A 23,463-nucleotide genomic window follows, 5' to 3' on the forward strand; every position below is an offset into this window, starting at 1 on the left:
TGGATGATAGTGGGGTGAACAGGCAGTGGAGGAACTTAAAACTTTCCACCTTCTCCACTACTGTCCCATCGATGTGGATAGCGGGCTGCTCCCTCTGCTGTTTCCTGAAGTCCACGATCATCTCCTTTGTTTTGTTGACATTGAGTGTGAGGTTATTTTCCTGACACCACACACTGAGGGCCCTCACCTCCTCCCTGTAGGCCGTCTCGTCGTTGTTGGTAATCAAGCCTACCACTGTAGTGTCGTCTTTAAACTTGATGATTGAGTTGGAGGCATGCATGGCCACGCAGTCATGGGGGAACAGGGAGTACAGGAGAGGGCTGAGAAGGCACCCTTGTGGGGCCCCAGTGTTGAGGATCAGCGGGGTGGAGATGTTGTTTCTTACCCTCACCACCTGGGGGTCGACCCGTCAGGAAGTCCAGGACCCAGTTGCACAGGGCGGGGTCGAAACCCAGGGTCTCGAGCTTAATGACGAGTTTGGAGGGTACTATGGTGTTAAATTCGGAGTAGTCGATGAACAGCATTCTCACATAGGTATTCCTCTTGTCCAGATGGGTTAGGGCAGTGTGCAGTGTGATTGCGATTGCGTCGCCTGTGGACCTATTGGGGCGGTAAGCAAATTGGAGTGGGTCTAGGGTGTCAGGTAGGGTGGAGGTGATATGGTCCTTGACTAGTCTCTCAAAGCACTACATGATGACGGAAGTGAGTGCTACAGGGCGATAGTCATTTAGCTCAGTTACCTTAGCTTTCTTGGGAACAGGAACAATGGTTGCCCTCTTGAAGCATGTGGGAACAGCAGACTGGGATAAGGATTGATTGAATATGTCCGTAAACACACCAGCCAGCTGGTCTGTGCATGCTCTGAGGATGCGGCTAGGGATGCCATCTGGGTCGGCAGCCTTGCGAGGGTGAACACGTTTAAATGTTTTACTCACGTTGGCTGCAGTGAAGGAGAGCCCACAGATTTTGGAAGCTGGCCCTGTCGGTGGCACTGTATTGTCCTCAAAGCGAGCAAAGAATTTCTTTAGATTGTCTGGGAGCAAGACATCGTGGTCCGCGACGGGGCTGGTTTTCTTTTTGTAATCCGTGATTGACTGTAGACGCTGCCACATACCTCTTGTGTCTGAGCCATTGAATTGCGACTCTACTTTGTCTTTGTACTGACGCTTAGGTTGTTTGATTGCCTTGCGGAGGGAATAGCTACACTGTTTCTATTTGGTCATGTTTCTGGTCGCCTTGCCCTGATTAAAAGCCGTGGTTCGCGCTTTCAGTTTTGCGTGAATGCTGCCTGTGTGGTCTAACAGAGTCTGCATGGGTTCGAATCTGACCCCTGAGACCATGAATTTGTTCCCGCCCTTACCTGTCACTTTCACGCTCCTCCTCCTGTAATTGGTCCAGGGTGCAAGGGCTGAAGTCAAAGTGGGTGCTGGTTAGGTGGACCATCCCGTCCAGGGTGTCGCCCGAGTGGAGCCCATCGGTGCTCAGTCTGGGCAGGACAGAGGAGGGAGTGAGTCCTGGAGAGGAGAGAACAAAATAGGAGGAGAGGTCAGGGGTTGTAAGTAAAAAGTATCTCAGAGTAGGAGTGCTGATCTATGATCAGGTCCCCATTGTCCATGTAATCTTATTTTCGTTGTGATCTAAAAGACAAGACCGATCCTAAATCAGCATTTCTACTCTAAGACACTTGATACATATGACCCCAGAGGGAGGCTCTTACATTAGAACAATCCAAGGTTAATGGGCGAATGTCCCTCTCCAGGTGGATTAATAATGTTCCATTCAATTCTACCAGGGCTTATGTCCTTCTCCAGGTGGATTAATGAAGTTCAATTACATTTACATAAAGTTATATTCTACATCCAACCAGAGCCAACATGGTCCTAAGCAATATGGCGAGGGCTCACGTAAGTTTCTTCATTCTGAAGGTCAAACAAGATCTCCATGGAAGAGAAGTGCGTAAGTCAACAGTTGTCTTATCGTGCGGTGGAACAAGCTCAAGACTAGAGATACGCTATAATCTAAAAGCAGTGCGAAAATAATATCTGCACTACACACAGCAGATGTTTCAAAAAGAAAATAGAGAGGGGTCGTTTCGACAGATCATATGCAGACAAAGCCTAGACGACGTTCTGAAAACAAGGCCTCCCCCCAATTAGGAATAAACAAGAAAAAGCCAAAGAAAGCAATTGTGTTCCAGAAGGCTGGGCCACTGTAAGCCGGGCTAAGCCAGTGTAAAAGAGTCCTGACAACAAAAGGCCAAGGAGAAAACATGTCTGAGAGGAGGGAAGTGGATGACAGAACAAAAGCAAACAGACAACATGGGGAGGAAAGAAAGCGAGGAAGCCAGCTTGGAGGGAAAACATGAAGACAGAAAGAGAGAGCGAGAGAGTGAGAAAAGAGGTATGGATTATACTGAATGAGGTGAGTCCACCCATCAAATATATAGCTAATTGAGTATTCGGAAAAGCTCTAAAGCGCTATATTGTATGACACAATTCTTTACCTTCTATCATTATATGAGAGAAGTGGAGAGGAAAAGGCAGATATGAAGAAACAGTAAGGAGGAAAGGCATAGGTTGGGGGAGAGAGGATGGGTCCTTACCCGAGTCAGAGTCGCGTCCCGTCGGGTCGGAGCCCTGGCTGGCTGGGGCACTGTGGGGGGGCGGTGCGATGTAGGCCAAGGGGTGGGTGGCCGCATCAGAGCCTGGATCGCTGAATTGGCTGCGGGCACGGATGCCGCCTGCCGAGAATTCTGGTTGCTCGAAGACGCTGAGGGCGGGCTGGGAGAGCTGCTTCTGGGGGCCCCGATGCTTGTTCAACTCCATGGCCTTACTGACTGCACACACAGATATAAGCCAAACGAGAGTCAGTAGCTCACACAGCCATGCACAGCCACACTATTTCCAAACCCAGAGCTCAGGGAGAAAGAAGGAGCAGCAGCTATGAAGAGGGAGGGGGCTTGAGACGAACCACAGTGGCTTGGCTGATACAATACAGATATAGATCAACTAGATTGGCCAATTGGTTGAGAACGGCAAAGCAGCATTTCTAAATGGACATCTGATCAAATGAAAAGGAGCAGTATGGAAGTACAGATGTATTTATCTCAATATGAAATCATAATTTAAAAAAAATCATCAATCATCATGATTAAGTGCAATACTTATTATACTTGTAAAAATGTTTTAGTCATGATACATAAATGTCTCCCAAAGCTCTTTGAACATGTAAATGAGTGTGTGTGCAAGTCTAAAATATGTATATTTTTGGAGGGAGCAGCACAACGTAATGGGGAGCTGGCCCACACAACTCCAGACAGGCACTTCCTGTTGCGGAAGTCCACAATCTCCTTACAGAACTGGATGTGAGATGTAATGTGTCTGAGCCTGAACACACCACTAGCTTCTGTCCTCAGTGCAATACCAGGGCTATACATTCTCTTGAACTAAGTTCAAATATCCACACCTGCATACTACTGGTGATGTATTGGACATGCATATTAGGTAAATGCTAGTGTGGATATTGGCACATAGCGATGTGCGTTGTTATTTTTGTATATAAAAAAGTGTCACTACAGAGCCTGTTACACATCTCAAACTAACCATTACCGTTTTTTTTGCGTTCCAAACTGGCACACTAGGAGGGAACTGTTAAGTGTACTACGTCCATTTGTACTCTTCCACACTTACTTGAAGCTGAGTCCACGCGGCTGGGCCGCCGAGGAGGGCCGAGGATGCTGGGAAAGCGAGGCTTCTTCACCTTCTCCTCCCCCTCTTTCTCAGGTTTGATGCTCTTCTGCTCCACCGAACAAAACACATACAAACTGCCCAGTCAGAGAATTTAAAACAGGGTCACTTTCAGTAGGCAAATGTTGTAGAACGTTGAAGATAGACATGTCATGAATAGAGCTGCCGTGATTCCTTATTATACATATTCTACATGTCAATGAGGCATGTTTGTTTTATGCTATTTTTATCTGGAAGTTGCACAATATTGTTCCCTACTGAACGCTACCCTGGAAAGCTGCTAACAAGTGAGACACTATGTCACCAAGTGAGATACTATGTCACCAAGTGAGACACTATGTCACCAAGTGAGACACTATGTCACCAAGTGAGACACTATGTCACCAAGTGAGACACTATGTCACCAAGTGAGACACTATGTCACCATACTTGTTACCAAGAAAAAACTCATACTAAGAAGTAAAATGGTGCCGCGGTGTGAAGAAACTGGATAATTTATGCTACATTAAATTAGAGTTTCTACAAGCTGTAAAAGACCCCGGCATTGTGCTCAAATACATCATTGATACATTAAGCATCAAGTATGTGTGTGTGTGTGTTGTACCTTGATCTTGGGCAGGAAGTTGATGCGGACTCGTTTGGGCTCTAGGCTACGTGGTTCCTTTACTTTCACCCCCAGGTGTTTCATATAGGTGAGGATGACATACTGCATAGTAGTGCTGAAACACAATACACTATTTATATTACCATTAACCCAGTACAGCCCACTTTATCTTAATATAAAATCATTTAAATCATCATATTGATGATATTATTATACTTAGAAAAACAGTTCTGATACATAAATGTCTCCCAAGGCTCTTTGAAAACAGTAATTCTAATAGGACACATGTTATCAATCAATAGAAGCACATGTGAGGAAAATCGAATGAAAAGTTTAGGAAACTGACCAAATCAGTTTTTACTAATCGCCCTATTCCATTCATATTGTCAGAACAGGGTCATGTTAATTAGGGCGTGTAAAGGAAAACATTTTGCAACTAAAAACAAAAATATTTTTTTCACAAGACCAGGTAGTCCCTCCCCACATCGGTCTGTTTTCTACCATTTGGTACTAATGAACACCACCCTGGGACAACTCAAAGTGTGTAGTACCACAGATCTCCAACAGATGGAGGCAGATGACACTTTTTAAACTTGTATTTAACCTTTTATTTAACTAGGCAAGTCATTACGCTATGACGTAATGGCAGACACGATGCGTCCTAAACGGCACCCAATTTGGTAGTGAATAATAGTGTATAATATAGAGAATAGGGTGCCAGTTAGGTTCCTGAATATGTGTCCCATGTCACTTCAACAGCTCTTCTCACAGCATGGATAGAAACAACATGCTGATGGAATTCACATATTAGAAATATGCAGCCACAACATGAGCCATTCCCCAAATAGACCACACAACATTGTGCATGCACGCACGCACACACCATCTGTCCTAGCACAGAGAAGAAGACCCCTTAGTCAGAACAGAACGCCGGTTAGCCATATGGGATATGAACCACTATCATATAATCTGTGTGCTAACTACATGCGACTGAAAATAGTGGAAAGAAATGGTTTAGAGTATTAAACCAGGAGAACATAATTCCAATACGCGTGGACTTCCGATCAGGACTGTATACACAAAGCATCTGATAGTAGGTGTGGTGATCTAGGATCAGGTCCCCCCTGTCAATAAAATAATAAACATCAACCAAAAGGGGAAATGATCTTAGATCAGCGCTCCTACTCTGACAGGTTATGTGAATACAGGCCCAGATAGTGTGGGTGTTTCACCTCGACCTTCACAAGTAATTGAACTCATACACAACCACTGTGTGACCACACACACTCACTTGAATTCATTCAACAATCAACACGCTACTTCCCTAGCAAACGTTCTAAACTCTAGTATGAAAACAGACCTATCCTCGTCAAATTCGGACATTAAGTGGTTAGTTACTTTACCATCAGGGGTCGGCAACAGGTGGCCCGCAGGGAATTTTTGGGGCCCTCAAGCAAAACAGGAAATCTGTATCTCAGGTACGAAATAATCATTTTCAAATACAATCTCTTATTGAGCTTAGTTGTGGTCAATATCGGGTGTACAAATTATTATAATGATGTTGCCTCCCCCCCAACCATCCACTGACAAAAATCTAGTTGCCAACCCCTGCTTTAGATAAAAAATCCCCCCTTACCACTTCTCCTCTTCTGTGGGCTGTGACGTCAGCCTTGAAGAAGAGAAACAAATAATAGGGTTAAGTGACACACACACACACCTGTAAGCAGTTTCACTTCTACTTCAAATATACAAATGTGTAGTCTGCTTGTATAATGGTAATGCAGTTCTATTAGCCCATGTTTAATATCTCAATTAGTCATTATGTGATTCCTCACATCCTATCTCCTCGCCTCCTTCTCAACTGTATTGGAGGAGAAGATCCAAGGTCCCTTTATTCTGACCTTTTTCTCCAATAGGTTTTGAGATGGATGAGAGGAGAGAGGATGTGAAGAATCAAAAGAAAGATTAGTTGAGAAACAGCCCATGACTGGCGAGCTTTCTGGCACAAAATGGCTGCCGTGCATCATCCAGGTGGGTGCTACACATCACGGTATCTCTGTGCATTCAAATTGCCATAGATAAAATACATTTGTGTTCATTGTCCGTAATTTATGCCTGCTCATACCATAACCCCACCGCTGCGATGGGGCATTCTGTTCACAACGTTGACATCAGCAAACCGCTCACCCACACAACACTATACACATGGTCTGCAGTTGTGAGGGGGTGTTACTGCGAAAATTCTCTAAAACAACATTGAAGGTGGCTTATGGTAGAGAAATTATCAATGAATTCTCTGGCAACAGCTTTGGTAGACATTCATGCAGTCAGCATACCAATTGTACGCTCCCTCAGAACTTGAGACATCTGTGGCATGGTGTTGTGTGACAAACCTGCACATTTTAGAGTGGCCTTTTATTGTCCCCAACACAAGGTGCACCTGTGTAATGATCATGTTATTTAATCAGCGTATTGATATGCTACACCTGTCAGGTGTATTGATTATCTTGGCAAAGGAGAAGTGCTCACTAACAGGGAATAAGCTTTTTGTGCATATGGAACAATTCTGGTATCTTTTATTTCAGATTATGAAACCAACACTTTACATGTTGTGTTATTTTTTTTCTCAGTGTAGAATAATGTAGGATCTCTGTGATGCTTAGGTTTTTTTCTGTAATCAAAAAACTCTGAAAGGCCCAAAATATTCACAAGGCAATTTCAGAAGGTCAAAATCTGCATGCGCTTGCACATGTCAAAACATTGGTAACTAGTAGCTACAGTCTATCCCGGAACGGCTTAAACCTTCACACTGGCATCAACACTAAACAGGTGAGTGCAGGTAAGAGAGACAGTCTTGGGAGAGTGAGATGATATCAGTGGTCTTGAAAGTACGAGTGTGTGTCTCTGTCTGTCGTCTGTCTTTGTCTGTCTGTCTGTCTGTCTGTCTGTCTGTCTGTCTGTCTGTCTGTCTGTCTGTCTGTCTGTCTGTCTGTCTGTCTGTCTGTCTGTGTCTGTGTGTTTGGGAGAGAGAGAGCGATAATATCTAACTTGTATCTATCTTAATCCCTGTAATCTGTACAGTTTGGTGTGTTTGAGGCCCAGAGAGTGGAGACACGCAAGCACTCACTGACCTGGAAATAATTCCCAGAAATGGCACGTGTATGTGGTACAATCTTTTCTCCACACACACGGTAACTGGAACAACAGAGTGGTTCCATGTCATTTCAGTAAGCTATGACACCTAGAGACCGCACAGTTATTCTAATATTTTAATATCCCAACAGACGTTAGATTTCAAATAATTGCGAGAGTATTCAGATTTCTTTTTAATCATAAGTCTATTTCAACAAGGAAAAGTATTTGTCTAAATTAAGTATGTGACATTGCTACACACAAGGATATACCATGACATTAGACATTATTAATTTAAAAAAACGTTTCAATTCATTTGTATGATGTGGGCCCCATAAAATGACATAGTAGCCTACACAGGCTTCACATGTTTGTTGTTATTGTCAGCCATTCAAAATGGCACTGTCTACAGTCAGTGGCTCCATGTGTACTAAGCAACGTGTGAGATCTCTAATCAATGCAACATGGAATTACAATTACTTTTTATTTAACCCTTATTTTACCAGGTAGGTTGACTGAAACCACATTCTCATTTACAGCAACGACCTGGGGAATAGTTACAGGGGAGAGGAGGGGGATGAATGAGCCGATTGGAAGCTGGGGATGATTAAGTGGCCTTGATGGTATGAGGGCCAGATTGGGAATTTTAGCCAGGACACCTGGGTTAACACCCCTACTCTTACGAAAAGTGCCATGGGATCTTTAGTGACCTATTTAACATCCCATCCAAAAGACGCCACCCAACACAGGGCAATGTCCCCAATCACTGCCCTGGGGCATTGAGATTTTTTATGTTTTTAGACCAGAGGAAAAAGAGTGCCTCCTTCTGTCCCTCCAACACCACTTCCAGCAGCATCTAGTCTCCAATCCAGGACCAACCCTGCTCAGCTTCAGAAGCAAGCCAGCAGTGGGATGCAGGGTGGTATGCTGCTGGCCAATTACAGTATTAAGTTAGTTAAATGAGATGGAGAAAGCTATAATATAAGGTAAAATAAAATAAATAACTAAAAGAAACTATCAGGTAGGCTGTTGTTTAACAGCCTATCAGGCCAATCTTGATGTGATTGGCCTGACTGAAACATGGCTTAAGCCTGATGAATTTACTGTGTTAAATGAGGCCTCACCTCCTGGTTACAATAGTGACCATATCCCCCATGCATCCCGCAAAGGAGGAGGTGTTGCTAACATTTACGATAGCAAATTTCAATTTACAAAATAAAACTAAGTTTTCATCTTTTGAGCTTCTAGTCATGAAATCTATGCAGCCTACTCAATCACTTTTTATAGCTACTGTTTACAGGTCTCCTGGGCCATATACAGCGTTCCTCATTGAGTTCCCTGAATTCCTATCGTACCTTGTAGTCATAGCAGATAATATTAAACATTTTGGTGATTTTAATATTCACATGGAAAAGTCCACAGACCCACTCCAAAAGGCTTTCGCGGCATCATCGACTCAGTGGGTTTTGTCCAACATGTCTCTGGACCTACTCACTGTCACAGTCATACTCTGGACCTAGTTTTGTCCCATGGAATAAATGTTGTGGATCTTAATGTTTTTCCTCATAATCCTGGACTATCGGACCACCATTTTATTACGTTACGGAGCATCAAAAGTCGTGCTATAAATTCTCAGACAACCCAAAGATTCCATGATGCCCTTCCAGACTCCCTCTGCCTACCCAAGGACGTCAGAGGACAAAAATCAGTTACCCACCTAACTGAGGAACTCAATTGAACCTTGCGCAATACCCTAGATGCAGTTGCAACCCTAAAAACGAAAAACATTTCTCAAAAGAAACTAGCTCCCTGGTATAAAGAAAATACCTGAGCTCTGAAGCAAGCTTCCAGAAAATTGGACCGGAAATGGCGCCACACCAACACTACTGAAAGAGATGCTTCCTGTGCTTGGCCCTCCTATGTTGAACATAATAAATGGCTCTCTATCCACTGGATGTGTACCAAACTCACTAAAAGTGGCAGTAATAAAGCCTCTCTTGAAAAAGCCAAACCTTGACCCAGAAAATATAAAAAACTATCGGCCTATATCGAATCTTCCATTCCTCTCAAAATTTTTAGAGAAGGCTGTTGCGCAGCAACTCACTGCTTTCCTGAAGACAAACAATGTATACGAAATGCTTCAGTCTAGTTTTAGACCCCATCATAGCACTGAGACGGCACTTGTGAAGTGGTAAATGACATTTTAATGGCATCGGACCGAGGCTCTGCATCTGTCCTCGTGCTCCTAGACCTTAGTGCTGCTTTTGATACCATCGATCACCACATTCTTTTGGAGAGATTGGAAACCCAAATTGGTCTACACGGACATGTTCTGGCCTGGTTCAGATCTTATCTGTCGGAAAGATATCAGTTTGTCTCTGTGAATGGTTTGTCCTCTGACAAATCAACTGTAAATTTCGGTGTTCCTCAAGGTTCCGTTTTAGGACCACTATTGTTTTCACTATACATTTTACCTCTTGGGGATGTTATTCGAAAACATAATGTTAACTTTCACTGCTATGCGGATGACACACAGCTGTACATTTCAATGAAACATGGTGAAGCCCCAAAATTGCCCTCACTGGAAGCCTGTGTTTCAGACATAAGGAAGTGGATGGCTGCAAACGTTCTACTATTAAACTCGGACAAAACAGAGATGCTTGTTCTAGGTCCCAAGAAACAAAGAGATCTTCTGTTGAATCTGACAATTAATCTTAATGGTTGTACAGTCGTCTCAAATAAAACTGTGAAGGTCCTCGGCATTACTCTGGACCCTGATCTCTCTTTTGACGAACATATCAAGACTGTTTAAAGTACAACTTATTTCCATCTACATAGCATTGCAAAAATCAGAAACTTTCTGTCCAAAATTGATGCAGAAAAATTAATCCATGCTTTTGTTACTTCTAGGTTAGATTACTGCAATGCTCTACGTTCCGGCTACCTGGATAAAGCACAAAATAAACTTCAGTTAGTGCTAAATACGGCTGCTAGAATCTTAAACTATAACAAAAAAAATGGATAATATTACTCCAGTGCTGGCCTCCCTACAATGGCTTCCTGTTAAGGCAAGGGCTGATTTCAAGGTTTTATTGCTAACCTACAAAGCATTACATGGGCTTGCTTCTACCCTTCTTTCCGATTTGGTCCTGCCGTACATACCTACACATACGCTACAAGACGCAGGCCTCCTAATTGTCCCTCAAATTTATAAGCAAACAGCTGGAGGCAGGGCTTTCTCCTATAGAGCTCAATTTTTATGGAATGGTCTGCCATTCACCCATGTGAGAGACGCAGACTCGGTCTCAACCTTTAAGTCTTTACTGAAGACTAATCTCTTCAGTAGGTCATATGATTGAGTGTAGTCTGGTCCAGGAATGTGAAGGTGAACGGAAAGGCTCTGGAGCAACGACCCGTCCTTGCTGTCTCTGCCTGGCCGGTTCCCCTCTCTCCACTGGGATTCTCTGCCTCTAACCCTATTACAGGGGCTGAGTCACTGGCTTACTGGTGCTCTTCGATGCCGTCCCTAGTAGGGGTGCGTCACTTGAGTGGGTTGAGTCACTGACGTGATCTTCCTGTCTGGGTTGGCGCCCCCCCTTGGGTTGTGCCGTGGCAGAGATCTTTTTGGGCTATACTCGGCCTTGTCTCAGGATGGTAAATTGGTGGTTGAAGATATCCCTCTAGTGGTCTGGGGGCTGTGCTTTGGCAAAGTGGGTGGGGTTATATCCTGCCTGTATGGCCCTGTCTGGGGGTATCATCGGATGGGGCCACAGTGTCTCCTGATCCCTCCTGTCTCAGCCTCCAGTATTTATGCTGCAGTAGTTTATGTGTCGGGGGGCTAGGGTCAGTCTGTTATATCTGGAGTACTTCTCCTGTCCTATCCAGTGTCCTGTGTGAATTTAAGTATGCTCTCTCTAATTCTCTCTTTCTCTCGCTCTTTCTCTCTCTCGGAGGACCTGAGCCCTAGGACCATGCCTCAGGACTACCTGGCATGATAACTCCTTGCTGTCCCCAGTCCACCTGGCCGTGCTGCTGCTCCAGTTTCAACTGTTCTGCCTGTGGCACCTGTCCCAGACCTGCTGTTTTCAACTCTCTAGAGACAGAAGAAGCGGTAGAGATACTCTGAATGATCGGCTATGAAAAGCCAACTGACATTTACTCCTGAGGTGCTGACTTGCTGCACCCTCGACAACTACTGTGATTATTATTATTTGACCATGCTGGTCATGTATGAACATTTGAACATCTTGGCCATGTTCTGTTATAATCTCCACCCGGCACAGCCAGAAGAGGACTGGCCACCCCTCATAGCCTGGTTCCTCTCTAGGTTTCTTCCTAGGTTTTGGCCTTTCTAGGGAGTTTTTCCTAGCCACCGTGCTTCTACACCTGCATTGCTTGCTGTTTGGGGTTTTAGGCTGGGTTTCTGTACAGCACTTTGAGATATCAGCTGATGTACGAAGGGCTATATAAATAAATTTGATTTGATTTGAGGTAAAGTCCCGTCTTATCTCTGCTCGCTGGTCACCATATCTGCAGCCACCCGTAGCACGCGTTCCAGCAGGTATATCTCACTTGTCACCCCCAAAGCCAATTCCTCCTTTGGCCGCCTCTCCTTCCAGCTCTCTGCTGCCAATGACTGGAACAAACTACAAAAATCTCTGAAACTGGGAAAACTTATCTCCCTCACTAGCTTTAAGCACCAGCTATCAGAGCAGCTCACAGATCACTGCACCTGTACATAGCCCATCTATAAATAGCCCAAACAACTACTCCATCCCCTACTGTATTTATTTATTTTGCTCCTTTGCACCCAAGTATTTCTACTTTGCACACTCATCTACTGTCAAATCTACCATTCCAGTGTTTTATTTGCTATATTGTATTTACTTCGCCACCATGGCCTATTTATTGCCTTACCTCCCTTATCTCACCTCATTTGCTCACATTGTATATAGACTTATTTTTCTACTGTATTATTGACTGTATGTTTGTTTTACTCCATGTGTAACTCTGTGTTGTTATATGTGTCGAACTGCTTCGCTTTATCTTGGCCAGGACGCAGTTGTAAATGAGAACTTGTTCTCAACTTAACTACCTGGTTAAATAAAGGTGAAATAAAATAATTATCTGCTCTGTCTGGCCTACATTCTCCTCTTGTATTCTGTATATAACATATTTATTGAAATAGGCTATAGCAAAGAATAGGCAAATTGCTGGGAATGTCACGTGTGTACTTCCCTGTTGTGCGCTGAGACACTCTGTTTTTTTACTGCGCAGTACCAGTCAAGTTCAAATAGGCTAAACCATTGTCTGTCACATCACTTTCTCGTCACCATCGACGATCGCTGTCAATCATTGTCGATACACGATGTTATCATAATATCGCCCAAACGTAGTGTGCATGTATTGCAGGGACTTACAGAACCTCCTCTATCTTGGAGATGATGTGTTCGGCACAGGAGCGTTCTCTCTCCAGCGACACGCGGTCTCTCACCCTCTCTGTGTCCAGCTTAGCCAGCTCCCCTTCTGCGAGGGTCAGACCCATGCTGCGCTTCTGCCTATAGACACACACTCACACACAGATGCACAGACACACGCACACACACATACGCACACACATACGCACACGCACACACACACACAGATCCATACCACATACACAGACACACGCACACACACAGATCCATACCACATACACAGACACACGCACAGACAGATACACATAGGCAGAGAGAAGATTTTGCAATTGTATAATCCATGAGGAAATATGACATCAAAGCATCATTATGTGCACATCATCTTTGAGAAGTGTGAGTTTGTGCACGTGTGGTTGTGGTGTGCGTGTGCGTGTATGGTATGTGTGTGAGACCGTGCGAGTGTGTCTGTGTAGGTATGAGTGTTTCTGTCTGAATGTGTGTCTGTGTACGTATGAGTGTTTCTGTCTGAGTGTGTGTGTGTGTGTGTGTTTGTGTCTGACCTGAAGTCTTCTAGGTTCCTCTGGATGTCTGGTAGCAGTGTGTCCTGTAACAGCTGTATGTAAGGTCTGTGCAGTTCCTCTGGGATCAGCTCAGGTCTCCGCCGCTCTGGGAACACACAACAGCATGTTTGCCAACACACACACACACACACACTCAGTTTGAAGTAGTCTCCCTTTTTTGGAAACATTCTAATCAATTACACTAGACAATACACTACTGCATTGCTAAAACTGTTGCTAAACTAATACAAGACATGAGAGGAGTAAGTAATAACTCACCTAGTTCAGAGGTCATAGACTCAGGCACAGCTACTTTCAGATTCTGCAAGGGGGAAAAAGAGTTCATCCTTCATCCACCACACCAGATAAAGAGTGTACATTTAAAATGATCCTAATTATCTGACAGGAGATTAAAACCCAACAGACAGACTTCTTCCAGCAGAAGCACACCACTTGTGAAGGAACTGTCCAGACACGCTCACAAGATGGTGCTGGGGTTTTAAAAAGTTGGTAGTCAATGCCCCAGACACAGACACACACACTGGTGTCACCTATCTATTCTATACCCGTGTGTGCCCATGTCAAATCCCATTTAAAATATTTTAGTTGAGCCAAAAGTTACAGTCTTCTTTGTGTGTGTGTGTCCCTTTACTTGCGCATATGTGTGTGTGTGTGAATGCATGTGTGCTTGTACATAATGTATGTGCACAAGTGTGTGTCTTACCGCTGCTCGGTCCATAAAGAAAGTATGGAAATCCATGAAGATCCGTCTGGTCTCTTTGGAGTTGGTCTGCTTGTACAGGTCAGCATAAAGGTAGCATAGCTGGGAGAGAATCAGAGCCAGTTAGGTCTAAACTACTGACCAAAGCATTCTGGGGTCAAACCACCAAAGTGCTAAAGAGTAACTGCTGTACCCTAATTAGAAAATATCAGCGTTCATTAGGGGCTGCAAAATGTGCCCACATTTCTGGAAAACCTATGAATTTTGTGACAGTTACAGTAATGTTGCATGCCTAGAGCTCAAGCAGTAGCTACTATGGATGTACTTTATGAATGGTGTGAATGAGTGTAAGAGTATGTGTCTGTTAGGCAGGCATTTTGTTTTGGTGTGTGTCTGTGTGTGGTTGACTTACCAGAGGTGCAGGGTCAAACTGAGAGACCACGTGATGGAGGAAGGCGGCCAAGTGAGCGGGCCGAGACTTGAGCAGCTCTATACTCTGAAAACAACTACACTGACCGTTGATCTGAGAGAGAGAGATCAACAGTCAAGTTGAGTAAGAGAGAGACATTGAGAAAATGAGACAGAAACAGACAGGAGAGAGAGAGAGAGAGAGAGAGAGAGAGAGAGAGAGAGAGAGAGAGAGAGAGAGAGAGAGATACTCAGTCAGCCAATCAGACAAACAGTTGTCTAGCAGTACCTGTTCCTGCTCTGTGTCAAAGTAGTCGTCCTCTGCTCCGATTATCTGGGGGTTGAGACGGGAGAAGGGGCTGCCCACACTGGACTGGAAGTTACAGTTCTGATTCACATACACACACACACACACACACACACAGAGACAAGGTGTTAGTACAATGATGGGACTCACATGCACACACACACTCACGAACTGGGCTATTGCAAACAACAAATATACAGTGTGTGTGTGTGAGTCTCACCAGGTCCGCCGTGTCCTCTGTGTCAGGCGAGGGGCAGGAGTTGAGGCTCTCTCGGGGGGTGGTCTTTGGGCTGTGGCAGGGCGTCTCTCTTTGGCACGGATTCTCAGGGAGGGGACTGGGAGACACCTGACATAAAAAGACCCACACACCAGTCACATATTACCTTTGCCAGTCTCTGATTTTGAACGGGCATCGTGGTATCCAATTTTCTCAAACAAAAGCATTGAGGAAAATAGGACTTGGAATGTCAGTTTCTTCCTGATTTGACTGAATTGAAATGGAAAACACCCCAACCCTGGTTCCAGTGCAATTGTATTCTGTTGAGAATACCAGTTCACATATAATTATTATTATTCAACCATGCTGGTCATTTATGAACATTTGAACATCTTGGCCACGTTCTGTTATAATCTCCACCCGGCACAGCCAGAAGAGGACTGGCCACCCCACATATGCTCTCTCTAATTCTCTCTTTCTTTCTCTCTCTCGGAGGACCTGAGCCCTAGGACCGTGCCCCAGGACTACCTGACATGATGGCTCCTTGCTGTCCCCAGTCCACCTGACTGTGCTGCTGCTCCAGTTTCAACTGTTCTGCCTTATTATTATTCGACCATGCTGGTCATTTATGAACATTTGAACATCTTGGTCATGTTCTGTTATAATCTCTACCCGGCACAGCCAGAAGAGGACTGGCCACCCCACATAGCCCGGTTCCTCTCTAGGTTTCTTCCTAGGTTTTGGCCTTTCTAGGGAGTTTTTCCTAGCCACCGTGCTTTTACACCTGCATTGTTTGCTGTTTGGGGTTTTAGGCTGGGTTTCTGTACAGCACTTTGAGATATCAGCTGATGTACGAAGGGCTATATAAATACATTTGATTTGATTTGATAATTGTCATGGAAGGACAATCTGGTGGTGATAATAACAGACAGGCTAGTTGGCCAGGTTGACTCACAGCGTTATTGGTCCAGGGCCCGTCGCTGCTGCTTTCTCCCTGCGAGGAGGGGGTCTGCTCTCCATCGGCTGCCTCAATGCCCCCCTCCTCCACCTCACCATCCTGGTGGGAGAGGGAGCCATCCTGAAAACACACAGAATCATGTGTGATAGGCCAGACAGTAACTGGGCTGTCCCTTTGAGAGTGTGTGTCCCATGTCAATAAAGCCCTTGACTTGAGAGAGAGAATGACCGTGTGAGAAAGAGAGATAGAGACAGAGACAGAGAGACAGAGACAGTGAGAGAGAGCGAGAGAGATAGAGAGACACAGTGAGCGTGAGAGACAGAGAGAGAGAGCGAGACAGTGAGAGTGAGTGAGTGAGAGACAGTGAGTGAGTGAGAGACAGTGAGTGAGTGAGAGACAGTGAGAGAGAGTGAGAGAAACAATGAGAGAGTGAGAGAAACAATAAGAGAGAGTGAGAGAAACAGTGAGAGCAAGAGAGACTGTGTGTCTATGAGAGAAAGTGTTTATGTGTGCTCCTAAGCTTGATTATTTGAATCAGCTGTGCTATGGCAAAAAAACTAAATGTGCACCCCTTGGGGCCTCGAGGACTGAGTTTGGGAAACCCTGGTATACATACGTATGTGTGTGTATACCTGAGGTGTGCCTGTGGCTTTGCTGAGCTGGCTCTGCAGCAGAGGAATGTGTTTCTTGGCCTCCTGGATATCCTTCAGTAGTTTCTCTGTGGGGTTCCTGCTGTACACTTCCTTCATAGCCTGGACATGACACACAGGACACATTTTAGGAGAGGACACAGGAGGGAGGCTGGGAGGGAGGTGTGTGTGTGTGTGTGCACATGTGTATGTGTACGAGTCTGCGTGCATGTACATTTACATTTACATTTAAGTCATTTAGCAGACGCTCTTATCCAGAGCGACTTACAAATGTCTGTGTATGTGTCCAGTTAGCATGGTCCTAGTTCTATTTCATGGTCAGTCATAGGAGGAAGTGAAACTAAGAGGGTGAGATGCAGTCAGTGTTTGAGTGGTTACCATGGTAGAGTATCTGTTTAGTGGTAAGAATGATTGGCTTCGATGGTACAGGGTCGTATTCATTAGGGCACATGGTAGCAAAACATTTTGTAACAGAACACAAAAACAAACGTTTCTTAATGTTCTGGTTGCCTCTCCCTGTTCAGTTCATTTTCTTCCATTTAGTGCCTGATGAACATGAACCAGAGGAAGAGAAGAAATGGCTCACGAAAGACTTGAGGATTGTGGAAGAACTTGTTCATTTTTGCCCATCCCTCCCTCACCCACCACTGCGACAGGGCTGTGTTCATTCGTCGCAAAACAGAAAACTGCTTGAGTTCTGGGGAGGTACTACCCAAAGACGTTCAATAAGCAACTCTCATCTCACATTCTGTTGCAAAACGTCTTGTTATGGTGTGTCCTAATAAACACGACCCGCAGCTCAGCTACACCACTAAAAGCTACTTTAAAGTTTTGACAGCTAACCTGTTTAGCATTGAAATGGGAGGCAGGCGCTCACACTCCCCATAGAGACAAAGCAGGCATCAATAGAGGCCCCACAGGGGACTTAAACACAAACACACTAATGAGAATTAATTAACTTTGCCTTCATTCAATGATGCCACTGCTATTGTCACGTTTGTCGTATGAAGGAGACCAAGGCGCAGCGTGGTATGCGTACATTCTCTTTATTAAAAGAATGAACACAGAACAAACTAACAAAATAACAAACGAACCGTGACACAATACAATATAGTGCTGACAGGCAACTACACATAGTCAAGATCCCACACCAGAAAGTGGGGAAAAGGCCTGCCTAAATATGATCCCCAATCAGAGACAATGATAAACAGCTGTCTCTGATTGGGAACCATATCAGGCCAACATAGATATACAAAAACCCCTAGACCTACAAAAACCCTAGACTTACAAAAAAAACTAGATTACCCACCCTAGTCACACCCTGACCTAACCAAAATATATAGAAAACAGAGATATCTAATGTCAGGGCGTGACAGCTATGAATGCTGCTAGGAAATGTAGTTTACGAAAGTTCAGTCAATAAGGCTGGTCTGAATGGATCATCACTTTTCATTCATCTAACTCATATAATTCATATAATTCACATCGCTTCCTATCGCACTCATCAGCATAGCAGATATTTACAGGGTACAGCAAAAGAGGAATGGCCACCCTTCAGAGCCTTGTTCCTCTCTAGTTTTCTTCCTAGGTTCCTGTTTCTACATCTGAATTGCTTGCTGTTTGGGGGTTTAGGCTGGGTTTATGTATAAGCACTTTGTAACATCTGCTGATGTAAAAAGGGTTTAATAAATACATTTGATTTGAATTGATTTGATAATGTTACCTCATTTGCTTAGCGTCACATCTCTCCTCCTATACTATTAGCAAGCATTCACCTATTAACTTCAGTCTATGAGCATTGAACACTAAGGTAATTCCACCACAGTTGCTGATTAACCTATGGGCTAACGTGCGCTATTATCACTTTCCTTTTTTTCAACCAATGGGAATGAATCTAGGGGAGTATTTACAGTGAGCTCCAAATGTATTGGGACAGTAACATGTGCTGTTGTTTTGGCTCTGCCCTCCAGCACTTTGGATTTGAAATGATACAATGACTGTGAGGTTAAAGTGCATACTGCCAGCTTTAATTTGAGGGTATTTTTTATCCATATTGAGTGAACCATTGAGGAATTACAGCACTGTTTGTACACAGTCCCCACATTTTAGGGGACCAAAAGTATTGTGACAGATTCACTTATATGTGTATTAAAGTGGTAATAGTTAGGTATTTGGTCCTATAATCACAGCACGCAATGACTACATCAAGCTTGTGACTACAAATTTGTTGGATGCATTTGTTTGCGATTATTCTCTGCCCAATATAAATTAATGGTAAATAATGTATTGTGACATTTTGGAGTCACTTTTATTATATATAAGAATGGAATAGGTTTCTAAACACTTCTACATTAATTTGGAGGCTACCATTATTACAGATGATCCTGAATGAATAGTGAATAATTATGAGTGAGCAAGTTACAGACACACAAATACTATAGCCCCAAGACATGCTAACATCTCACCATTACAATAATAGGGGAGGTTAGCCAAAACAACAGAAAATGTGTCACTGTCCAAATACTTTTGGAGCACACTGTATATGTCAACGCAAACCTTGTGTCTCCCACCACAGTCTTCCAACGACCTTCTACCTCCCCACCACCACTAACTGAAGGTCCGTCATCGGATCCCCATTCTCCCGGGAGGATTCAATGCCAGCTGCCCAGCATAGGGCAACCTGTCCTCACCATCTGGCTCTTAGGAGCTTTCCTCTGAGACGAGGTCTACCTCAAACTATTCAATAAAATTCCATATTGTATTCTGTATTTGTTGTTATTCAGTTAAGCCTGTACTCGATTGAACTGAAGCATTTTGCAAATTAACATAATGAATGTGCAGAAACGTGTAATGACATCATTAAGATAAAGCATTTATGGGTGATCCACTTCAATGATGAGCATTTGATGACAATTTAATGTGTGAATTATTTTAATTTCATCTGGGCCCGTATTCATATAGCGTCTAATAGCAGGAGTGCTGATCTAGGATCAGTTGTACATTTTGATAATGAATAAGATCACATGTACAAGAACCTCATTCTAGATCAGCACTCCTACTTTGTCTGAGATTATTTATGAGTGTAGCTGCATAGAAAAACCTGCATTCACTCTTTCAAATCAAAGAAACAAAGTTCGACTGACTGACTGTCTCATCTCCTCATGTAGAAACCTTCAGAGTATGGTGACACTGTGTTTGTGTGTGTCTTGCCTGTAAATCCTCCTGCTCCTTGGTCAGCATCTTCTGTAAGATGTCCACCTTCTGGCTGTGAAGTGCATTATTCTCCTCCTGAGGGACCAACGCCAAAAATTAATAATAAGAACTTTGTTTGCTTGGGGACTTCACTGACGTGCAGCAGAGGGAGAATGGCAGCTTTGGCATAGGTTTAACTGGAAATAGAGGAAACTAGTGAGAAGAGAAAGTGAAAGAGGCAGAGTGAGTGTGGATACTGAGGTGGGAAGGAGAAGGGGGAGTGAAGAACAGAAGTGGAACTGTGGAGAGAGAGGAGAACGAGGGCAACAGGAAAAACAGAAAGAGAGAGAGAAGACAGAGAGGGGCAGATATAGACAGAGAGGGAGACAGAGGGACCAAGAGAAAAAAAAGATATACAGTACGATTCAAAATTTTGTACACACCTACACATTCAAGGATTTTTCTTTATTTGACTATTTTCTACACTGTAGAATAATAGTGAAGACATCAAAACTATGAAATAACACATATGGAATCATGTAGTAACAAAAAAGTGTTAAACAAATCAAAATAGATGTTGTATTTGGGATACTTAGCTACACTTTGCCTTGATGACAGCTTAGCACACTCTTGGCATTCTCTCAACCAACAGTCTCGAAGGAGTTCCCACATACGCTGAGCACTTGTTGGCTGCTTTTCCTCCACTCTGAGGTCCAACTCATCCCAAACCATTTCAATTGGGTTCAGGTCTGGTGATTGTGGCGGCCAGGTCATCTGATGTAGCACTACACCACATTCCTTCTTGGTCAAATAAACCTTACACAGTCTGGAGGTGTTTTGGGTCATTGTCCTGTTGAAAACAAATGATAGTCCCACTAAGCGCAAACCAGATGGGATGGAGTGTCGCTGCAGAATGCTGTGGTATCTATGCTGGTGAAGTGTGCCTTGCCTTCTAAATAAATCACAGACAGTGTCACCAGTAAAGCACCATCACCCTCCTCCTCCATGCTTCACGGTGGGAACCACACATGCAGAGATCATCCGTTTATCTACTCTGCATCTCACAAAGACACAGCGGTTGGAACCAAAAATCTCAAATTTGGTTTCATCAGACCAAAGGATAGATTTCCACTAAGGTCCATTGCTTGTGTTTCTTGGCCCAATCAAGTCTCTTCTTATTATTGGTGTCCTTTAGTAGTGGTTTCTTTGCAGCAATTCAACCATGAAGGCCTGATTCACACAGTCTCCTCTGAACAGTTGATGTTGAGATGTGTCTGTTACTTGAATTCTGTGAAGCATTTATTTGGGCTGCAATTTCTGAGGCTGGTAACTCTAATGAACTTATCCTCTGCAGCAGAGGTAACTCTGGGTCTTCCTTTCTTGTGGCGGTCCTCATGAGAGAAACTTTCAAAGTTCTTTACCTTTTCTGGATTGACTTAAAGTAATGATGGACTGTCATTTATCTTTGCTTATTGAGATGTTCTTGCCATAATATGGACTTGGTCGTTTACCAAATAGGGCTATCTTCTGTATACCACCCCTACCTTGTCACAACACAACTGATTGGCTCAAATGCATTAAGAAGGAAATAAATTCCACAAATTAACTTTTAACAAGGCACACCTGTTAACTGAAATGCATTCCAGGTCACTACCTCATGAAGCTGGTTGAGAGAATGCCAAGAGTGTTCAAAGCTGTCATCAAGACAAAGGGTGGCTACTTTGAATAATGTCAAATATTAAATATATTTGGATTTGTTTAACACTTTTTTGGTTACTACATGATTCCATATGTGTTATTTAATATATCTTCAATATTTTTCTGCAATGTAGATAATAGTAAAAATAAAGAAAAACCCTGGAATGAGTAGGTGTGTCCAAACTTTTGGCTGGTACTGTATATAAAATGAGAGAGAGAGTGTCTGAAATGGCACCCCACTCCCTATAGAGCACACTACTTATTCTATAGAGTACACACCTTATCCTATAGAGTACACTATTTATTCTATAGAGTACACACCTTATCCTATAGAGTACACTACTTATTCTATAGAGTGGTATACTATATGGTAAATAGGATGCCATTTCAGTTGCAAACAGAGAACCAATTGTCTGTCGTACCCAGAGGGGCAGCGGGGAGGTGATGTGGTCCTGGGGGCTGGTGGAGGAGGTGACGCAGCGCTCCCCTGTTCCCCCCGTTGGTCCAGGAGAGTGGGGCGAGGAGAGGAAAGAGGACAGGTCTCCCCCCTCGCCCTCGGACAGCGAGATCTGGGCCAGCCCCGGGGGCCTCCCCAGCACTGTGAGGGCCACATAGGAGCCCGCTGACACATAGAGACAATAGGGGTCACAGCTCTATTACTTGTATGAGTTTTAATTCTTATTATAAAAAATATATCTTCATGTAATGTCTCTCTCTGTAGCCAACTTTCAACTTATATTGACACACAATGGCTAGCTTATTATACAGTATGGTCAGACTCATGAGATGATAATAAGACATTATACATCCTTATGACAAGTCTTACAATGCATTATAAGCGCATATAGCCTACTACAGGTTGGCTTTAAGAAAGTAAGTCTCTTGAAGAGCCTGTGATTTTTCATGTCTACGAATAATTGGATATAAAACTGTCACTTGAACTTACATTTTATTAGCTTGACGACTTCTACATGGTTTGAATGTGTTACTAAGGTCCCGTTAACCTGCAACAAAAACATAAACTACACCTAAAATCAACGTCATTCAAATTAAATACAACACTTTCTATAAGAGGACAATGTGTTCTGTCTAAAATGTAGCAAAAAATGACAAAAACAATGCAAATGGGAAGCCCCATATTAGTTCATGTTCAACAGGAGCATGTGTACATAACTCTTTCCAAGCCAAGAAACACCTTATTCATTTCTAAATGTTCATTCAAATCAAATACATGTTTTACCAAATGCTTCGTAGACAACAGGTGTAGACTAACAGCTGACTTACAGGTCCGTTTTCAACAATACAGAGTTAAAGATAAGATAAAGAATGTCATAAAAAATAGAAAGTGACACAATGAATAAATATACAGAGAATAACAAATAAAAATATAAAGTAAAAATAACATAGGTATACATAGGGAGTAGAAAATAACATGGCTATATACAGGGAATACAAGTACAGAGTCGATGTGCATGGGTACGAGGTAATTGAGGTAGCTATGTACATATAGGTAGGGGTAAAGTGACTAGGCAGAAGGATAGACAATAGACAGTAGCAGCAGTGCATGTGGCGAGTTTGAAAGTGTGTGTGTGGAGTCAGTATAGTATGCATGTGTGTGCATGTTATGTGTGTTTGGGCGTATGTAATATGTGTGTGCATGTGTGTGAGTCCAGTCTGTGTGCATAGGGTCAATGCAAGAGAGTTAGTGCAAAAAACAGTTAGTGTATGTAGTCCGGGTAGCCATTTGATTAGCTATTTAGCACTCTTGTTTAGAAGTCTTATGGCTTGGGTGTAGAAGCTTGTTGGTTCCAGACTTGGTGCATTGGTACCACATGCTGTGTGTTAGGAGAGAG

The 23,463-nt window shown here is 43.5% G+C and overlaps 1 protein-coding gene across 3 annotated transcripts in view; it reads right to left on the minus strand.

The window, feature by feature from the left end:
* Positions 1–23,463, minus strand: part of arhgef12b (Rho guanine nucleotide exchange factor (GEF) 12b) — a 127,367-nt gene that overhangs the window by 32,004 nt on the left and 71,900 nt on the right. For 2 of the 3 annotated variants that reach the window (XM_035779849.2, XM_035779847.2), the window contains 17 exons: positions 22,557–22,614; positions 22,033–22,232; positions 19,931–20,008; positions 16,703–16,822; positions 16,068–16,190; positions 15,116–15,241; positions 14,878–14,976; positions 14,593–14,703; positions 14,184–14,282; positions 13,739–13,781; positions 13,460–13,565; positions 12,903–13,040; positions 5,987–6,019; positions 4,351–4,465; positions 3,690–3,795; positions 2,603–2,836; positions 1,361–1,514 (listed from right to left, as the gene is read on the minus strand). In XM_035779849.2, the coding sequence (XP_035635742.1) occupies positions 1,361–1,514; positions 2,603–2,836; positions 3,690–3,795; positions 4,351–4,465; positions 5,987–6,019; positions 12,903–13,040; positions 13,460–13,565; positions 13,739–13,781; positions 14,184–14,282; positions 14,593–14,703; positions 14,878–14,976; positions 15,116–15,241; positions 16,068–16,190; positions 16,703–16,822; positions 19,931–20,008; positions 22,033–22,232; positions 22,557–22,614 (1,943 nt within the window). The remainder of the gene's footprint in view (positions 1–1,360; positions 1,515–2,602; positions 2,837–3,689; positions 3,796–4,350; positions 4,466–5,986; positions 6,020–12,902; positions 13,041–13,459; positions 13,566–13,738; positions 13,782–14,183; positions 14,283–14,592; positions 14,704–14,877; positions 14,977–15,115; positions 15,242–16,067; positions 16,191–16,702; positions 16,823–19,930; positions 20,009–22,032; positions 22,233–22,556; positions 22,615–23,463) is intronic. The other variant, XM_035779848.2, reaches the window with a different exon arrangement.

The sequence above is a fragment of the Oncorhynchus keta genome, chromosome 11 (genome assembly GCF_023373465.1).
Source record: "Oncorhynchus keta strain PuntledgeMale-10-30-2019 chromosome 11, Oket_V2, whole genome shotgun sequence".
Taxonomy (NCBI): domain Eukaryota; kingdom Metazoa; phylum Chordata; class Actinopteri; order Salmoniformes; family Salmonidae; genus Oncorhynchus; species Oncorhynchus keta.